The 20,088-nt window shown below is 37.9% G+C and overlaps 1 protein-coding gene across 2 annotated transcripts; it reads right to left on the minus strand.

The window, feature by feature from the left end:
- Nucleotides 1–1,082: 1,082 nt before the first annotated feature.
- Nucleotides 1,083–18,686, minus strand: LOC114515535 (DNA topoisomerase 2-alpha-like). Of its 2 annotated transcripts, none has more exons than XM_028534800.1 (23): nucleotides 18,582–18,686; nucleotides 16,494–16,737; nucleotides 15,964–16,027; nucleotides 15,056–15,293; nucleotides 14,144–14,356; nucleotides 13,120–13,305; nucleotides 12,556–12,798; nucleotides 12,390–12,446; nucleotides 11,529–11,765; nucleotides 10,889–11,125; nucleotides 9,930–10,145; nucleotides 9,157–9,249; nucleotides 8,938–9,052; nucleotides 8,570–8,691; nucleotides 7,791–8,171; nucleotides 7,281–7,480; nucleotides 6,697–6,832; nucleotides 5,731–5,926; nucleotides 4,595–4,863; nucleotides 3,982–4,065; nucleotides 3,052–3,519; nucleotides 2,252–2,344; nucleotides 1,083–1,981 (listed from the first exon to the last, which is right to left on the minus strand). In XM_028534800.1, exons 1-23 carry the CDS (start codon nucleotides 18,606–18,608, stop codon nucleotides 1,706–1,708), a joined length of 4,395 nt encoding a protein of 1,464 aa, XP_028390601.1. In that variant the 5' UTR covers nucleotides 18,609–18,686; the 3' UTR covers nucleotides 1,083–1,705. The 2 variants fall into 2 exon arrangements, with proteins under 2 accessions (XP_028390601.1, XP_028390602.1); XM_028534801.1 differs by lacking the exon at nucleotides 18,582–18,686 and adding an exon at nucleotides 17,951–18,253.
- Between the last annotated feature and the right edge of the window lie 1,402 nt (nucleotides 18,687–20,088).

The following is a 20,088-nucleotide window of genomic DNA, read 5'->3' on the forward strand; positions in this document are numbered from 1 at the left end:
GACTTGAAAAAATCTCTAAAATGCTCAAATTTTGCGAATTAAAAGTGTATTTTCGTTGAAATTTTGCGAAACAGAGGCGGGATGCAATTTACTCGACAAACGTCATCATCGGAAAAATCGTCGACAAATTTTTGATTGGTTGTTGAAAGTCCGGAAAATAACGAAGGCCAACTCAATGAAGAAAAAAGATCTTCGTTATTTTCCGGACTTCGCAATATTTCAACGAAAATACACTTTTAATTCGCAAAATTTGAGCATTTTAGAGTTTTTTTCAAGTGTAAAAACGACAGATAAGTATAGTCAATATATCCAAGGTATTTTGTATCTAGTTTTTTTTTTAAGAAACTAGCGTAGTATTTTTGTTTTAAGCGATGGTATTAATGTATGTATTATATTTTTTGCAAGAGAGTTGCCAGCCTTATTGTAATTATATACATATATAATGGCATGACGTAACAGCAGTGACCGGGCTGCCTGTGTTAGTACATGTTAATTTGCGTACAAGCTGAAAAGATCTATTGGTTTGTTTTCATGCAAACCTAGCCGCAATTCTTCATACTTAAGGCCCGTTTATGTGCGATTTTCTTGCTTTAAGTGCAAACGGGCCTTTAGACTTGGTGGGCAAAAAGATTCATAAATTGCTCAGCAAATCGTGAACGATTTGAAGCATGCACACGGTAATCGTTAGAATTCGAAACTTGGAACTTGTGCGCTTACCTATAAATCTCACATTTCACAGCTGCCATGTGGTTTTGATAAATTTTCAAAAGATTGCGGAGTACGTAACCTATTCAGTGGCATGTGAGGTCAAAACAGAAATGCACAAATGTGCAAACCAGTGATAAGTTCTTTTCTTCTAATTACAGGTTAGATACGTTCCAATATAACCAGGGAGCAGCATGGCAGCCTCTTCAAATAACTTAGCATCAAATGTGGTATAACAACTGCCTGTGTTTTGTCTAAGTTAGGCAGTTGTTATACCACATTTGGTGCTAATTACAGGTTATATATTAGCGCTTGATTAATCAGTAATTTAAATTCAAACAACTGGTGTGAACAAGTGATACGAAACTTAATATATTTGCAACTAAAAAAACGATGTCTCCTTATTTTGTATGTACAAAGCTTACAAAATAAATCGGGATATTTTACAAAAGGACTAATTAAAATATAAGAAAAACGGAAAGAAATATGGAACTAAACTTGCATATAAGAAAATGGCTCTAAACGAAAGAAAAACCGTATAAGAAAAATGGAACTAAACTAAAACTTGCATAGTAACATTTACGTTAATGTAATAACAACATAACGTTAAAAAAGCGTCCTTTGGCTTTGAGACCGCTTTTAGATAAGTCATACAAGACTAGTCAGAACGGTGAAAATGCGTGAAATTGCTAGATGAAACACAAAATCGCATTTGCTTTTTGATCAAAATCATATTTGAAGAACCAACGCCTAATTTTCAAGTAAGAGCCACAAAAGAACATGCTTCGTATGCAAGTTTGTTCCAGAACAATACTGATTGCAATGTTCGGGAAATTTGACTATAAAACGATATTTTTTGAAACCAAAACTTCTAAAAGTCTTGTAGAAAGATTGCACCATAGTGACCCTACTTTGTCAAATCCTGGAAAGTAATGCGCCATTAAGAACTAAAAGAATTTTAACTCTTTCCCAAACCTAAAAGCTACAAACTATTGCTTATTTATAAGTCAAAATCGCTGTCGTCATCATTGTCGTCGCTATCCATCCAGTCTTCCTCGGCACTGGAAGCATCTCTACTCTGGTTATCACCATCCTCCTCATCCTCACCAAAGGTATATTTCACAGCTGGTTTTTGACGACGCGCTGGTCTTTTCACGGGAGAAACAGGTTCAGTCTCTGAAATCATTTCAACATCGCTGTCTTCGTCACTGCTGGCTAGGATGTCACGAGGTCGTTTTGGGGCGGCAGATGCCTTGGTTTTGCCCGACGTTCTGGCCTGTGGAGGGACGAAAACACGATAAAATATTCAATTAACAATTGTTGCACGTTAAATCGTGCTCCACGAAGGATCAAGACTGCTTTCACAAAACTAAAATTATTCTCTGAGCCATTCAGTACGTGGGGGGAAACCTGAGGACGAGGATGTCCTTCGGAACAAATAGGACAGTTTCTTTCTTGTCTAAAACGAAACACTAGCCTAATATCCTTCAGTACAACCCGAGTTGAATATTGGGAAATTTCTTGAAGGTCTACAAAGTTGACGTACCTTCTTTGCGGGCGGTTTGGAGGTTTTCGAGGCAACACTACCCACAGACGAGTCAGAGTCGATATCTATGATTTCTTTCTTAGCTGCAGCCTTCTGTTTAAAATGAATTACGTTTTTAATCAGTGACGGGTTTGCGCACAAGAAACTAGAGGGCACAAGATACGAGTATTGCAACCACATTAACAATGGTGGATTTTCATTTAGGCATAGAATTTAATGCTCAACAAAATGCTGAAAATAACTTTTGAATATTAAAATGAAACGACAATGGTCGGTTTTCATTTGGTGATAATTGTCGTGAAAAAAGTCATTTTCACCCATGTGAAATACACCGGAATAAGATTTGTCTTTCTTTACTGTATTGATATTGCATGTTACACATGTAACAATATTCCAGTTCATCAACACCCTCGACATGTTCACGACATTTATGATTGAATAAAAACTAATCCTACATATTTCGCAGCAAACTTGAAGACTTGAATCCAAAATCCGTAATTACGATTAACTATATTTCATATGACCGCTCTCAGAACTTAACTTTTAGCTTAATGAAATATTGGCACAGTGTTCATTCTCGATGAGTGCGAATATTCTAAGAATGCAGGCCTAATGTTGCATTTTTCGTTAGAGGAGCTCCTACATGATTTAGGATGACAAGGAAATTGTCATCCTAAAAGAGAAATGAGTATACAAATTCAACATTGAAAAGTTTAATTGCACATTAAGTATGCTTTATATCTTCAAGAAACACAACGCCTAGTTTCGCATCTTCTATATATGTTTGCAGGACAACTTACCCGTTTTGCTGGTGACTTGAGTTTCTTTACTTTGTTTTTCGCCACATTGGAGGCAACAGAAGATTCGGAATCCGACATTTCCCGTACCTTGGATTTCTTCGCCTTGGTACCGGAGATTCCGGACGTTGCAGGCTTCTTACCAGTTTGTTTTCCGTTCACTGACGACGCTGCATCTGAGGTGTCTTCGAATTTCTTTAAAGCCAGTCTTTCAGTTAGGGACAACATATCTTGATTCTCGCTCTCATCGCTGAAGCCCCAGTCATCCTTCGCCTTCTCTTCGCGAGCAATCTCCTTCTCGCTTGTTTTTACGTTCGCTGCTTGCTTGGCAAAAGCCTTCTCAATCGAGTTCTTCGGCTTGGCTGCTGCAGGTTTACGAGGTTTGGAAACTTTCGATGACCTCCCCGATTTGTTCCTGGAAACTACCTTCGACCCGGCTAGGGCATCTTCTCGTTCCTGTGCTTCGACAGCCTAGAGTGAGGATATCACAGACATGAAATTCTAAGAGGCGCATTCATTGCAACCAACACAACAACGGGCCTCTAGCCTCATACATTTCAAGGTCAAGTCACTTTGATATGCGAAATCGCTGCTCAGGCGTACACTCAAGGCGTGTAAGAAAATCACGCCAATGTTTCTCGTATGTGCATGCTAAACTTTATAAATCCCTTCTGACAATTGCGTTATCACAATTTAAATTAACTTGGATAATCAACTACCGTAAACTGTTTCAGGGACGTAAACAAAAGGTTCGTCAAAAACAGCCCCATGATCATGACGCATTGTCAATATCATTATTACCAGTCCTTTACTGCAACTTCAGGACCCACAGCCGTGGCCATGCAAATTATTGTCGGATCAAAATTTCGTTTTAAAAACAGCAATGGGAATCCATGGTCTACTCGAAAGTCTGAGAACTATTTTAGTTCTTACCTCGAGTCCTTCAAGGAAACGATCTAGGTCTTCAAGCCACAGATCTTTTGGCGTTTTGCTACGCAATGTTGCCAATTCAGATCGCTAAAAAATAACAACATTATGTCTAAGGCTGCGAACATGACGTTTCCAAATGAAATTGGGCACTACCTACAGAGGTAGTGCTTAACAAGGGCATGTTTTATGAACCCTGCAGTTTTGACTTTGGGCACCAGTCTGAACGCAGCCTTAGTGTTAGGTGTGAAACAATGCAACTAAAATATTAAACAGATTAGGTCTAAATATATGACATGTCCGTTTCGAGAGCTTATCCATGCAAAGGTTTCTTTACACGTTGCGACTAGTTATAGGTCGATTTCAGAAGTATATGTAAAAGACTTTTTAGATATAAGTATAAAAAAGGCATCATCGCCTTTGAGTGGAAGAGTCTATAAGGAATAGGCTTATTTCTCAGGTAACAATGATTGGTATAGCCATTGTGCTAAGGTTCTATACGTACTTTATATGTAACTTGTAAAATGGTTGTTTAAAACATGCACAGGTTAAATTTCCACCATGTACACTGCAGTCTATGCATAGTCAATGACAATACAGTGGACGCAACTATACTCACTTTATCGTCTCGTTGTTTCAACAATTCATCTTTCTTTTCCTTAGAAAGACTGAGGATGGCCATGCTTAGTAGATACGCGTAGTCAGGTCCAGAGCCGGGGGAACTTGATGTGGAGCTGACGGAGCCAGTCTCGCTACGAGAATCATCATCGTCTGTTTCCTCGACGACTACGTTCGCGCGTTTCTGGCTGTCTTTCCAGATCTTCACTGGGTCCGATGGATAACCACGTTCGACCAGTTTCGTAACGACATCACGTTTCTTCTTGTTTTCTGAACGAGAACCATGGGAGTTTCAACATGAAAAAGGTACAATAAAGAGGCAGTTACCTGAGGTGGATTCGCTCACCTTAATGAAATATTATCGACTAAATAATTTCTTTTCAGGCTTTAGGTCTAATTATTTCAACGATATAGTTACATGAAGATTTTAAGAGAACACGTAAAATCTTAGATGGTATTGCAAGCAAAAGCCGTTCTGGTTAGGACGAACGTAAAGTTCGACTTTCTTAGGCCAAAAATGGCGGGAGCGAATTATAATGGAAAATGTAATGGTTGAAGTGTGTGCAGCTATGTAGAGAGAAAAATATCAGGAAACTTAACACAGAGCTTGAAATAGAACTGAAACAAATAAATTGAAATAAAGTATTTCGTTAAGAGTGAAGCGGTGAAATTGCATTTCCCGTTCAAAACAAACTAAATAACGATATACTTAAATGCAGGTTGAGTTCTTGAAACACTCAAATTACCAGTAATCTCTGTGCACTGAATTTCAAATGCTCCGCTCTGAACGTTTTCCGTATAAACGCCTTATAGACGGTTAAAAATTTTAAAACCGAAGGATAAAATCGTCAGATCAAATATCATTGTCGGTGTTTCCTGGCTAAAGAAAAGGCACCTGCTGGTGCATCATCCATGCATTGTGACATTAATTTACCACTAGCTATAGTAATCACGGGCTAAACAGTTGTATGAGAAGTTTTATGCAAGCATCAGAATATTCTGAGTATTCGTTGTTAAACACTGAACTGCCAAAATCAGTAATAATTCCATGTCTAAAATCTACGAATATAATTTCTAACATAACCTTCAGGGGTGCGCCAGAACCTTAAGACGCGCCATGCAGAATGAATAAATTACCTATAATGATGGTGCCATCAATTTTTTCCAGGATAAATCTCGCTTGGGCTGTCAATTTCTCGGCTTCGGCGGCCAACATGCCCTCGAGGAATTCCTTGCGTTTTACATAAATGTTGAAGCGGATACGATAATATTCGCGGATGATCTCATCCACACTCTCGAACTTCTTCAAGGCACCATATGCATCAAACAACACCTAAACACAACAATAACATCTGGTTGGTATAAGCAATTACTAAATGGTTTCTGTTTCTGATGGCCTGATCCAAACACGCGGAAATTTTGCGAGAGTTAAGAAAAGCGCGCGAGACTTGGTGAGGTTTTCGTAACCCAAGCAATATTTCCACACAGGAAACCATGAAGCAGCTAATTGTTTTATAAAATACCATCAAGGTAGTGTTTCAAGTTTGATTTCAGACAGCGAGTCAGACACCGTTTTTGGATTAGGCCATCCAGAACACGCGTTATATACATGTTGTTTAATAATAATCCTCTGTTGGCCTTATCAGACATCCTTCTTTCTATAAATTTACAATAATATATATGAAAAAACTGGAATATGGCGGATCAAACCACCGTAAGTAACTGCGTACGGAAATATGACTCAAAATAGACAGTTTGTTCAAAATAGAAAACACAATTCCGGTATGTCAGTAAAGAACATTCATTCTGCTTTCTCAAGGTATGAAAAAAGCGGGAATCTGAATTTTTGGCGTACAATAATGTAAGAGAAAAGAAGGTGCATGGGAGTAAAACATGTATTTACAAGGTTAGCGCTGGTTTTTTAGAAAGTCGTAGTAATACATACACATAAAACGTTAAAATCAGAGGCCCTAAATTATATATGAATCTGAGAACACCAAGGAAAGGTTTCAACGAGGAACTTATATACTATTCAAATATCGGGTAAAATATACTATACAAATCCAAAATGTAAAGAGAAGACAAGACAATTTTTCAACTGACCATGTTGCTGAGATTAATGGAGGATGTCAAATTGAACTTCTTCTTCAAGCCTTGATTTTCTATAGCAGTTAGATCTTCTTCGGCCATCGTCACTTTGAAGTGAACTGTTGTGTCTGTGTGGTACTCCTTGTAGTCACTAAAGTGCAACACAAATAAGGATCATTTACAGTCAATACAACCTCCGATCGAAATCAGGGGGATATCTCGATATTCCATTGAATTCTCTCGGGGAAAGGTCTACAAATTATCTATCAAATTAAGACAACTGGTGTTCAATATAGCGAGTTTAAGATTCACCAAATCTACGACGCGGACGTGAAGTAACACCGCTTTAATTTTTACAGTTTCCCAACAGGTACGGAACTTTAAGCATAACGGGCTTGATACAACCGGCCCCAGACCACGCAGAAATCGATTTGCTTTATAGATTTCTTGTATGTATTTTTAGCAGATTTGGGCCAACGAGACAAGTATAGTACGATCCCCAAAGTGGGTTATGCCGTTTAAACTAAAGAAAGCCACCTTAACTAAACAAACTCTAAGTAATAGCACTTTTCCGGGAAAGAATCATAAAAGAAACGTACGTGATACAACCTTTGTATTTGACTGTCCCGTGCAACATTACTTCCAATGTGGCTTCTTTGTAGTTCTGGGTCCATGTTCCGACCGGAAGTTCAGTGATGTCCACCGATTTCTCGTCAAGAACTTCCGCTCGCCCAAGCACTTCGTATTTTTGATGCCCAGTCTGGTTAATCTCGCCAGTGAAGTTCTTGTAACATGGATGCTTTAATAATAAATTAATAACAATTTATTGATATCCATCTTTAGTATAAAATTACAATGGCATTTGCAATTGATAAATTAGATTGAATGCTGAGGTGAAAAATATCTATATATATGGACGAGAATAACGAACGGAACACTGCTTTCTAATTTGTAACATGCCTTTTAAAACGTATCGTGCCAAATAGACACGTGCGTCTTTTGCACTCAAGGAAACAAGCCTAGCCACCAGTCTAAATCAGTATTCTTACTAAAGCTCAATGGTCTACCTTTGCCATTTCCTTAACATATATAGTTTGCAGTAAACTTACCAGAGTTGACGGTGTGCGATCATTTAACATATCCTTAATATACTGCGCCAATTCTCGTATATCAAAGTTGGGAATCTTGGTACTATAACCAGTGCCTATACCATCAGCACCATTCACGAGAGCCATTGGAATGATGGGACAATACCACTCAGGTTCAATCATCTGGTTATCTTCCACAAGAAAATTTAGGACGTTGTCATCGTATTGTGGAAACACGAGGCGAGCCAAAGGGCTGAGCTTGGTGAAGATGTATCGAGTGCTCGCGCTGTCTTTACCGCCGTGGATACGCGTACCGAATTGACCGATGGGCATCAGAAGATTCAGGTTGTTGCTGCCAACGAAGTTTTGAGCCAAGTTCACGATGGTCATTGCAAGACTTTGCTAAAAAATCCATTAAAGATGTCAAATATTTTTCAATGTGAAGGCCCGCTTACATGCACTTGCAATGATTAACATCGCCATCGCCTTCTTCGGCCAGATAAAAATTGTAACAGTAGCAACAGCTTTTTGGGTGTAAAATCTTATGCATAGGAGATGCAAGTCTCGAATGAGAATATGAATAGAATCATTAGAATGATTTATAGCAAACGGCCTATAAATATGCGAGACTCCTTGCAGTTCTTCCGAGTGATAGCAGAGACATGCCGAATAATAAATCGAATATTCAAAGTCCTAATGAGGGATTAGACGATGACACGCGTCCTCGATGAGGATGACACGCGTCCTCGCTTTTCGCGAAGATGTATAATGACTATAGGTTACACGCTGATGATCCATACCTCTCCATGATGATATGCAGAGAGTTCAGCTACAGATCCAGCCAGCTGCGCAACTTTCACTTCTCGTTTATCATTACGCTTGAAGCATGTGAACAAGACCTTCCTTTGTCCTGGTTTCAATCCTACAAAGGACAAAACGCACGTTTAACATGACGATACTCAAATTCACCTCGAATTTTCCGTTTTTTGATATATGCAAATGAACGAATACATAGTTGGGACTGGTCGGATATACTAACCAAGTGCCCTTGCGTTAAAACGCTTAGCCTATCCTGTGATTTACGATCAAAACCATCAAAAGATGGACGAAAATCGCATCAAAAACGCATCAATATATCCAAACGTAAACTGGCATTTAGAATTCTTACCATCAACAATAGAAGGAATCGATCTTTCATTATCAGCGTTGGAAAACAGAATTAGCTCTTTATTGACAAAATCTGTGTAGGTGATCCGCTTGGTGCCTGGTCCATAGAGATACACCTGTGTGGAATGAAAATGAGTACGAATGAAGAGGTTAAGTTATTGAACGCCGGGCCAACACATGGACTGTTATGGACGTCATAAATTCGAGCACAACAACGCACCTCGGGTAATCCGGCTTCTTTTCGCGTCTTTCTTTCTTCCAGTTGGTAGGACAACCATGTCTTACGGTCAGCCACTTTCTTCTTACTGAAGGCCTAGCGAAGGAAAAGGCTCAAATGAATATTTGAAACATTACACAACTAATGCCGTATCCAAGCAGAGAGATTGCAAATAAACAATCACAACAGTATTAGTAAAAGAAATACTACAATTTAATTTTCTTATACAATCTATATAATATTATTGGCTTTAAATTCAGCTTAATGCTCATCAATGCGAAACTTTCACTCCCTCAAATTCACTTTAAAAGAAGTGCCGAGAGTCCAGTGGTAATTAGCGAAGTTTTTTTAACGACAATAAAGCGCAAAGCGAACTAGGAAACGTTGTAAAAGCACTTTCAATTTTATCACTGTCTTTGGCGTTGGCAAGCAGGAAATCAGGCATCTGTTACAAAATCACACTTTGGAGACAGTGTGCTTTAATTTTTTTTAAATTTCATGATTTTTTTCCTTTCCGAGAAGCAAAGTTAATTGGTTCGGCATGGTTCGGGTAATAATAATTACATAGGAAAATGTCTGTGTGGAAACAGCGCCATGTTTCCGTGAAGTTTCCTAGTATCCTAGTTTTATGAGGCTGAATGTACGAGGCATCGTGGAACCTAAGGCCCTGAACAGGACTTTCGACGAAATTAGCATACAGCCTACATATCGTTCTTCATATAGATTGAAAAATACCCCCCATCCCCTGATCAATCCACTCACTACTGAAAACTTACTAGAGTGATAGCCTCATCATCTGCGATACCAGAGTAATCAAAGAGGATACGATGTCTGTTCATATCGGCGAAATATTCCTTCGCCTCTTTAGGCGTACTCGTACCCAAACCTTTGTAGTATTTGATCTTCCACGATTTTGCATTTGGGGTCCTCTCTTTCCATTCGTCAAATTCCGGGATACTGTAAAACGGGATCTCTTCCTTGCCTTTCGATGCCTGAAGTGAAAAAAATCCAACGTACTGAATTAATTTGAAAGCACATCTGAATGCTCACTTTAAAAACCCATTTACACTTGCGATTTTTGCTGCGATTTTCTTCTTTTAATAGATGTGAACGAGTGAATGAGTTATTCAAATAAGAGTTCTACTACATCAGAGCATTCATAACTAATAACTCGTTCACATCGATTAAAAGAAGAAAATAGCAAATAAAAATGAAATCAGTCATGAAATGAATCATGAAATGACTCAGGTGTACATATGAATAAATATTGTCATGTTGCTACTCTGAGGCACCAACCGGGCAAGCTTAAAATTAGCTTGAGCACGTTGGAATCAAACCCGCCATTTCTGGCTAACTCTACAGTAATATACATACGTCATAACCGTCATAACTGTATAGCTAATTAAGCCTGGGACAATAACAATAGAACTGATCGACAGTTAGAGACCGAGAGACAATATATGGATATGTAAGAGAGTGAAGGAGATTAACACAGGCTGTGTGAAAATCATATAAAGGAATAAAATATACAGTTTAAATCGGAACAAAGAGTGAGAATATTATATTTTCCAACTCTGCTACTAGGTCAGATCATTTCAAATACTGTAGGTGATATTTTGGAACATAATCTACTCTAGTCCTTTGTATATCTGTGTGTCTTAGTGTAATAGTGATTGTGATGGTGCTATAATCTGTAGTATAGGAGTGCAAGGAATACTGTATATGAGATACGTACTTTGACAATGGGAGTGATGAATTCCTCAAGGAAAGGCAATTGCAAGAGCTCTGGCCAGTTATGATGTATGAAGTTAATCAGCAATCCCTTGATATGAGAACCATCCTGATCCTGATCAGTCATGATCATAAGGCGACCATAACGTAAGCTCTTCATGTCTTCGACAGTACGGTATTTCTTGCCATACGTCAAGCCCATTATTTTCACAATGTTGTTGATTTCAGCATTTTCCACAACCTAGCGGAATAAAGCATGAAAACAATACTTGAATATGTGCGAATGACATGGTATTACAGAGTTCATAGGTTAAGGCCCGTTTACACCGTTACGTTTTTGCTGCGATTTTCCTCTTTTGGTAGCTTATAAAATCGCCAATTTAAACGGGCCTTTGCGGATGTTCAAATGAGCTAGGGCACTACTTATCCCCAACATCCCAGCTCACTGAACCAAAATATCAAAGACGCAGGAGCTGGAGAGTTACAGGGCAGGGCTAGTGCCCATTTTGCCTTTTACTAGCAGAATTGTATTACAATTTGTTAATAAATTACAATTGCTGCCAACATGCTTCAAGAATAGCATATGCAATCATCAGACTAGAAACCCCCAGCTACAGAAATTATCTAACAAAGATCTTCGTTACCTGTTTATGCGTGGCTTCTCTGACATTGAGCAGTTTACCGCGAAGCGGGAATACGCCATAGCGATCACGACCGACGACGCTCAGACCACTTACAGCCAACGTTTTGGCTGAGTCTCCTTCAGTTAAGATTAGGGTACATTCTCTCGAGTTCTTTCCGCCAGCATCATTAGCATCATCCAGCTTTGGGATTCCTTTTAACTTCGAATGCTTGCCACCACTGTTCTTCTTTAACTGAGTCTGGTGAAATGCGAGGTATACTGTATTAACACAATATTAGAGCCGGGTGCGTGCACGTAAAGAGATAAAACTCATACTGAATAGCAAAGTCATGGAGTTGGAAATCTCAATAAGAATTTTAAGACCATGTTTCACGATGCAATTTTTCATGCAACTTGCAATCCGATTTCACTTTCGAGTGAAGTAAATTCGGCAACTACGAATCTTTTGTGCCTATTTTACTCGACGCGGATGTTTTCTTATACGGGCATTATTCTTTAAAAGTAGAATTGCATTGCAAGTTGCATGCAAAATTGCACGGTGTAACAGGGTCTTTTGTATGTATACCAGTGGGCATAGTCGTGAATAATGCAACCCCCTCTTGCAGACACAGTACTCAAACCTGCCAATAAAGCTTAAATTCAAAGGTATCGAGTAATACGGTTATAATCGTATAGGATTCATGAACATGTGTGATTGGATAAACAAGCCTACGAATTAACGTCCGATTCGAAAGTTAATTATAAAAAATTAGAGAATAGGCAATCGTATACAATTAATGGTAGCGTATAAATGCATGGGCCCTTAAAGTTAGCCAGTTAGGCTTGTTTCATAGCAAATGTTTAATATCTTTTATTTTAATACCTGAGTTTTCACTTTAACCCAGTCAAGAATGTTTTCCACAACACCGCATTGCGTCACCTACATTAGAACAAAAAACAAAGTCATGTCACTTTACGACGATTTGGAATGCAAATTATATACAATAAGTTATTTCGGGATTTTTTTCCGTCACACCATTCTACATCACCTCTTTAACAAACTTGTCCCCCAAGACACACTGCGATCCGAAATCTTTCGCACGAAGTGTCATGTTTTCCTTCGTTTGGGAATCAAATGCCGGGTTCTCAACCAAGCAATTGATAAATATCCACAGGTGATTCTTGACCTGAAAGTTCTTGACGGCAACGCTTCCTTTGCCGGCTTTTTTCTTGATGACTCCCATTAGTTTTTCAATAACCTGGTCAGCGACATAGTTCACATGCGTGCCACCCTGAAATGCAGCAGAATATAATTTAATGTCGTAGCTGAATGGTTTATTTTCAAGAGCGACATAGCCATGATAACTTTCTTCCATGCAGAAACCACACGCAGTTCGGGAAACGAATCAAACGATCCTTTTAGCTAAGTTCGTCTAGATAAGGATAATCCGTTGTATACACGTGCGACTTGAAACGGCTGTAAACGGTCAAATTTACATTCCCTAAATTCAAATGCAGCTAAGGTTTTGAAACTGAGTAACATGGGAAGCTACTGTGTACGTATGGTATATTCTAGCCCTATTTGAAGTCTGCCTATGGCATTTTACCCTTACCTTAGTAGTTGCAATGCTGTTGACAAAACTTGCTTGTTGGAAGCCCTTGTTGCTGACGGTAACCGCGACCTCCCAACGTGAGTTGACTTTTTCATGCACGATTTTCCTTTTACCATCACTCTCGTCTTCCGAGTCGTTATCACCATCTTTCAGATACAGCTCCATGTAATCTCTGAAGGACGATATCTACAACGAAGAGATGAAATTTAAATAACCTAACCTGTATCCCACTGTTGCTAATGATGCCATGTTCCATGTCAAATTCCTAAGAATTGCGCAAAGTTGCCCAAAATTTATGCGACGTTAATTTGTCTCAAAAAGCTCTATACTCACTGTATAACATAATGTGCAAAGTGTTTGTTAACTTCAACATAATTTTTTTAAATAACCACATCTGATCTTTAGTAAAAGCTTGGTGTAAATCACCGCCATATTTATCTCGCCTTCGACGAATAATTGTTAATTATTGCTCAGTTTGTTTTACGCAACCTGCCAATGTCTGACACTTTCCAAATCAGGTTGGGTGCGCACGAAACAAAAGCTTGAAAACATAGCGAGCAATATAATCGGATTTTTTTTGTCTTACATGGAGCGAACATTTTCTGAATTTGTCTCTGATGGAGCGAACATTTTTTACGTTTACCGTACATATATACGGCTACGATATTTTACCATTTGCCATTGCCGAGCCACTCTAGAAGCAAATAGACTTTACCAAATGAAATTTTATAATATGAAAAGACATGAAAATTTTCAACAATCGTATATATTTCCAATTGATTGCACGGAAAGGTCTAACACATGAAAAGGTCGAAGATATAGCCTGCACGGTGGTCAGAAAACAAAACAGATCTGCCTTGCACTCAGGCTAAACAGTAATGTAGTTTTATCTCTTGATGATTTAATTTTTTCAATTGTGTAGTTTTCATTGTCGGAGAGCTATTTCTAGAAATGATTTGCAACGAAAGTTCCATATAGCTGTAAAACAAAGCGGTGAACTAAAACTATTCACATAGCGACTTACGGGAAGTTTCTTGCCATTGAGGTACACGTTAACGCCCCGGACACATCCAGCCACATCGTACGCCCGTTTCGTCATCAACGCCACAGTGTCCTTGTCCAATTTTTCCATTTTGAACTTCGCCAGATCGGGATGGTACGCAATAGACGTGTAGTCGTTACGCTCAGTCTCCTTGATCTTAGGGTCCGCTGTTTTCGTCATATTCTTTTTCCATGTCTATTAAAGAGATAATACATTATCTTGAAGGAGACGTCTTAAAGGTGCTAGCTAATATAGGAAGATTAAGCACGAGGACGAAAACGTACAGTAAATGTAAAAATTGCGCCAAGCCAATTATGTTATGTTTCTTTGTCATCTTTGACGTTCCTGTCCACCCGATACAATATATTGTATACGTTTAGAATCACTGGGCATGACGATTTTTGCAAAAAAATTTTGACATTAAAAAATCCTGGCTTATTCCCTTATTAACAAAATGTCCCTTTGAAAACCGTGATGGTGGCTAATTGACGAATGATATAAATATTGAGTGATAATGAGTTGAGTGGCTAACAAGCGTTTTTTGTTCACGCTGTCAGGGAGGTTTTTTGAAAACAATTAGACATAATTTTTGATTTTCATACTGATTTATTGTTTTGTGAGGAGGTTAAAAAACGGTTCTGTTTAATTAAACCGGATTTTAACCTCCCCACCTAATGGTAGAATTTGCAAGCATTAGCTAAATGTCAAAATTAGACTAAATTTTTGAAAAATTAGCCATGAAGGGAGAAAAGCTCACATGAACGACCTTGTTAAAGCGGAATATTTCAAATGTGGGATTGAACCGTATGACTTTCCACACCGCTTATAAATTTTAATCTTGTATAATTCCCTGATAAAACAGAAATACTGGGTAATGCAAATATCTCATCATACCTGTTTGAAATGTTTACTGTCACAGACGGTTTCCACAGTGAACTCAGTACTGTAGATATTGCACAGTTTAGCACCATATCCATTTCTACCACCAGTCACCTTTTTCTGGCTGTCATCATAGTTACTTGACGTTAGCAGATGACCAAAGATCATGCTTGGAACATACATCTTCTCATCTCTGTGCATCTCAATAGGTATTCCTCTACCATTGTTTTGAACTGATATCATATTATTTTCACTAAATGGTTAAAAAATCAACGTAGTTATCATTTTGTAAGAATTTAGGGATAGTGGCAGGGGCATTCCAATGAAGCAAACATCTTAACATCATACTGTCTCTTAGTAAGGTACCCAGACAGGAAATGCAATCAAATGTGTTACTCAGACAAAACTGGAATGATGACTTGCCAGAGGTAAGGGGTTGAACAACTTTGAACATAACTGAACATAACTTTGAACTCAACTATATAAACTTTTCCCAGTTAGCATTAGGTACCGGTAATTAAAGAAGAATATGGAGTTAGTTAAAGTGGAAGTCAAATTGCATTAGTACCTTAATAACAATGAGCAGTTCTTGAATATAAATTTCACCCAAATTTCATGCATTTCAATATTTCTTATAAGACACTAGTTCATATGCATTTAAAGGCATATATTGAACCTAAATGTTCTTAGATATTCAGACAGCACAACACATGTTTCAAAATTTAAGCAACCGACTGTTTCTTTACATACAGACTAGACTTTCACCTTAAAAATACAAGTAAGGGTTAAGAATTTTGCAAGTGCAATGCAAATAGCTTTTTGTCTATTTTGGAATAAAATAATTAATGGAACTGCAGTGTAATCCATGAAATAACTGTGGAAAACAAGGCAGTGAAAAATATGTAACCATTAATAAAACTTACGGGTCAATATTGATTTTTATGTAATTCATTTTTGGATCCCTTTGTTTGTTGTCAGCAGCATTAACTATAATAAAATTAAATTAAATTAAAATCACAATCACAAAGAGAGGACAAAGATAACATGAAAATATTAAAAACTTATGATACAAACATTTGGCACAACGGGTTTTAAATTGGCAGGAAATCCTATTATACTGTACAATTCAATACATCATTAGATCAATTCCAAAATCTAACATCTATTGCTAATTCATTATGAGAAGACATATTAGCAAATTGGCTAATTAAACTATGATCATCAGATGATCAGGTGTACAGTAACAGCACATAATCAATTTAACAATTTCAAACAGGCATGGAGGACTCCATGTTATAATAGATTTAGAAGAAAATCTTGCAAAAATGCAGAAGGGCCAGTGTAGCATATTGATATTTCAGCACATTGCCTACTCAAAAGCCTATTTTAGATTGAAATACTGCTACTGATTGACATGTAATTGGGCAGAAGGTAAACCTATAATTATACATACCAAGTATCTCATCAAAGATCTTGTACAATCCAGGAACAAAACTAATCTCACGATTAACCATGCATTTCTTTTCATCATCCCAAACCCACATGTGCTGCCGAGTTGGTTCAACTGAGCCAATGTAGGCATCAGGACGAAGCAGTATGTGTTCCAACTGTGTTTTTTTCTGGTAGATCCTTTCAACTGAAAGTCTCTTATTTGACTTTTTTGGCTTCTTTCCTGGTTCAGCATTCATGTTTCTTTCCTAGGAAAGACAAATTGCCACATTATGGGATTAATCACATCAATTGATAAAATGCTATTGATAAAGTACTTAAAATATTGAAGTCCAGATGAGCAAAGACAGGCAAATACTGTAGAAAGCAGAAAATGCAGACAACATGCTGAGGGAGAAAGAATACTTAAATTGAAATTTTTGTTTATACATTTCTGCTCAAAAAATCTTGTATGAAAGTGAGCTATTTGTTATTTGTTACTATGCTCAAAAACAGGAAAAAATTGTTTTTGTGCATCTGAATGATAATGCAATCAAGATGTCTGGTTTTAAAGGTTTATTTAGTCTCGGTCTGGTTTTAAAGGTTTATTTAGGGGCTAGTTGTATGAAAGCCGGATGTAGAGCTTTCCATAGGATAGGGATTTTTTCAACGGTTCTAAAAATGCTCAAAAAGCAATCAAATTTCATCTTTGGAACCAACAATTATTAAAGAGGATCATCGATTTAGGAATACTAAGGTTTAATCATAGTTATACCCAACAACAGGCAATTTTAAAGGTATCGAAAAAATCACTCTCCTGTGGGTAGCGCTATCCGGCTTTCATACAACCTACCCTTGGAGTACAAGGGCATTGAGATGTTGTAACTTTTTCCTCACTTAGAAGATTACTATCTAGATTTGATTGACCTAACAATCAGATCAATCGGTATGAATACAACCACATCTTTGGGTAGAAAATTACTGAAAGTGATTTTTACTCTGGCAGATTTATAGGAAGGGTGAGGCAAATCAAATCTTATAGTTTTAAACACACACAAAAATGCCTAATTCTAACTTAAGGGACAAATGGCCAAGCTAGTCTTTTATAAAGTTTCTTTTTGGAGTTAAAAATATTTCAGTAAAAAGGAAAAAATATTGGTACAGGATATTTGCACAGGTTTGAGACATCCAGTAAGGAATTTCCAGTGCCTGTACAAATATGGTATTGCTTGTTAATTATCAAAATGAAAATCACAATTATCTTCAGACAGTGAACTCTAAGTGTGTCTTTTACGTAGTAAAACCTAAGGGAATTATGCCGCTGAACAAACAAGCATGCATTTTCAGGGGTAATTTTCACAGTCAACAAGCCCAGACTGCCCAGTTCCACTGTATGATATAAGAATGTACGTGTGACTACTAAATCTACTTGCAACATTAAATGTAACAAATTGATACAAAAGTGTGATCCGTTTTTCTTACCAGTTAATGGTCACACTAATTTTTCACCTGTCTTTATACAAAAACCTGGGAGCCAAGTCATTCATCATTGGCTATTAGAAATATACCATGATAGGGGGAGGGTTTGGTAGAAGACATATGGCCATATTTTCTATATGGCGATTCCAGGAAGGTCAAACTGGATGAATAATCTGTCGCAATCTTTCATAACTCTTCGTGAATTCAAATTCCAAATTTCTCGTTTGAAATCACCGGACTGGTGGTTCTTACATTACATATTTTTACCTCATGTTAAGTGTAAATTAACGGCAGCCATATTAAGACGACTTGTCTTTGGTTGGACTGTGCTTTGGCGGGAAATTCAAATCTTACACGAAGGGCCATTGTTGAAGGGAAATATGGCTTCGCGAATTCGCCATACAAATGACACAAGTGATAGATTGTGATAGATTAACTCTAATGCGATTTTCTAAACTGCTTTTGTTCCTATCCTATGATAGTTGCTATAACTGCCGCAAAATATTAGGAAATTAACAGAAAAGTTGTTAAAAGCCACATTGTGATCTTGATATTTGAATTGGCTGTTAGCGGAATATGGCGATGACACAAGGCGTATAAAAACGAAACGTTTATCGTTTAGAACTGCACGAACCTGTAGTGGACTATCACAATCTCCCATCTTTGCGCTGAAAGAGAAGCTGTATCCTTTCGAAGTGAAAACCAACAAAATATTAAGCTCCAAAATTCAAATAATGTACCAATGAAGAGCGCCAAGAAAATGAAAACTAATATTCAAATTTCAAATCGAATTAGATTTCATCACCAGACTCCTTCCTCGCTCTGCCAAGAAATACTGAGCGCAAATGCAATACTGCAACGGGACAATATATTTGCACATTCTCCTACTTTTGCTCTGGAAAGTGGAAACGGCATATCAGCATATGCAAGGACATAGAGAAACTTCTGATCTCATAATCTGTGATATCACTTTCGTGCATAAAAGATTGGCAAGTTCTACGAAAGCCTTTTATAAAACTGGTGAATCTTTTTTATTAAAAGTCAAGGTGCTAAGGTATGGCTCGGAACTGCTGAAGATTTATGCTAACAGCTTTGATGGAAAATGTTTCAGGACGTACGCCAGGCACCGGCCCTCTGCGCTGTTGAAAGAAACGACAGCCGCATGTAAATGTGAAGACAATGAAGACTAGCTAGGTTTTGACTGATGCTACCAGTCTTTCAAGCCAGTTGGGAATTGTTGAATGATATTGTTGGATTAGGGTCAGGGTGACTGTGGTGCAAGCTGCCTATGTATATTTTCCAAATATACAGTGCGCGATTACTTGACAAATTTTCAGCCCCGGGACTAAGTTCAGTCCCAGGGTTGAAATTTCATCCCTACCTGAGCAACCCAAGCTGAAATCTCCGAACCCTGGGGTGAAACTAGTCCTAGGGCTGAAATCATGTCATGCCGTAATCGTTTCAACCCAGGGCTGAAGTTATTCGAAGTTTCGAACATGCGTAGCAGTGCCATTTATGCATGTGATTGAAAACAGAAAATGCAAATTTATTATTCGCGGGCATTCTTCAAACCAAGCGCTCAGGGCTGAGTTCTCAGCCTCGAGGTTGAAATTATTAATCGAAAAAAATTTGATCCCGGTCAACAGTGCTGAATTCAACCCCGGGGTTGAAAATGACCCACGCATCGGCTCCTTAATTAGCATTTGTTGTTTGACGTGTTTGAAAGGCGCTTGTCACACTATGCAATTTTCCTTGCAATTTGGCTTAAAATTGGTATAGAGCGTTCGAAAGTGCTAAGAAAACACTAGCTCGTAAGAAATGTTCGTATTTGACAGTTTAGATGTCTCAGGAGTTGAATTGATTGCAAGTTGCCAGAAGAAAAGTTCCATAGTGTAACACAGCCCTAAAGGAACACGCACACTTACAAGACCCTGTTAAAAATAATGCAGTTATTCATGCAACATGCAATACTGACAATTCTACTTTTGAGAGATGTAAACTTGGCAAATCAACAACAAAGGAAGAATTACAATTTGATATTATCAGTTTATTACTTACGCTTACATTTTGAAAATTCTTAACTAATTTACATCCCCATATAAAGTAGCTAGAACTGATTTTCAAGTTGAAAAAAATTACTC

Source organism: Dendronephthya gigantea, unplaced genomic scaffold (genome assembly GCF_004324835.1).
Source record: "Dendronephthya gigantea isolate DGI-Jeju-01 unplaced genomic scaffold, DenGig_1.0 000004F, whole genome shotgun sequence".
Taxonomy (NCBI): domain Eukaryota; kingdom Metazoa; phylum Cnidaria; class Anthozoa; order Malacalcyonacea; family Nephtheidae; genus Dendronephthya; species Dendronephthya gigantea.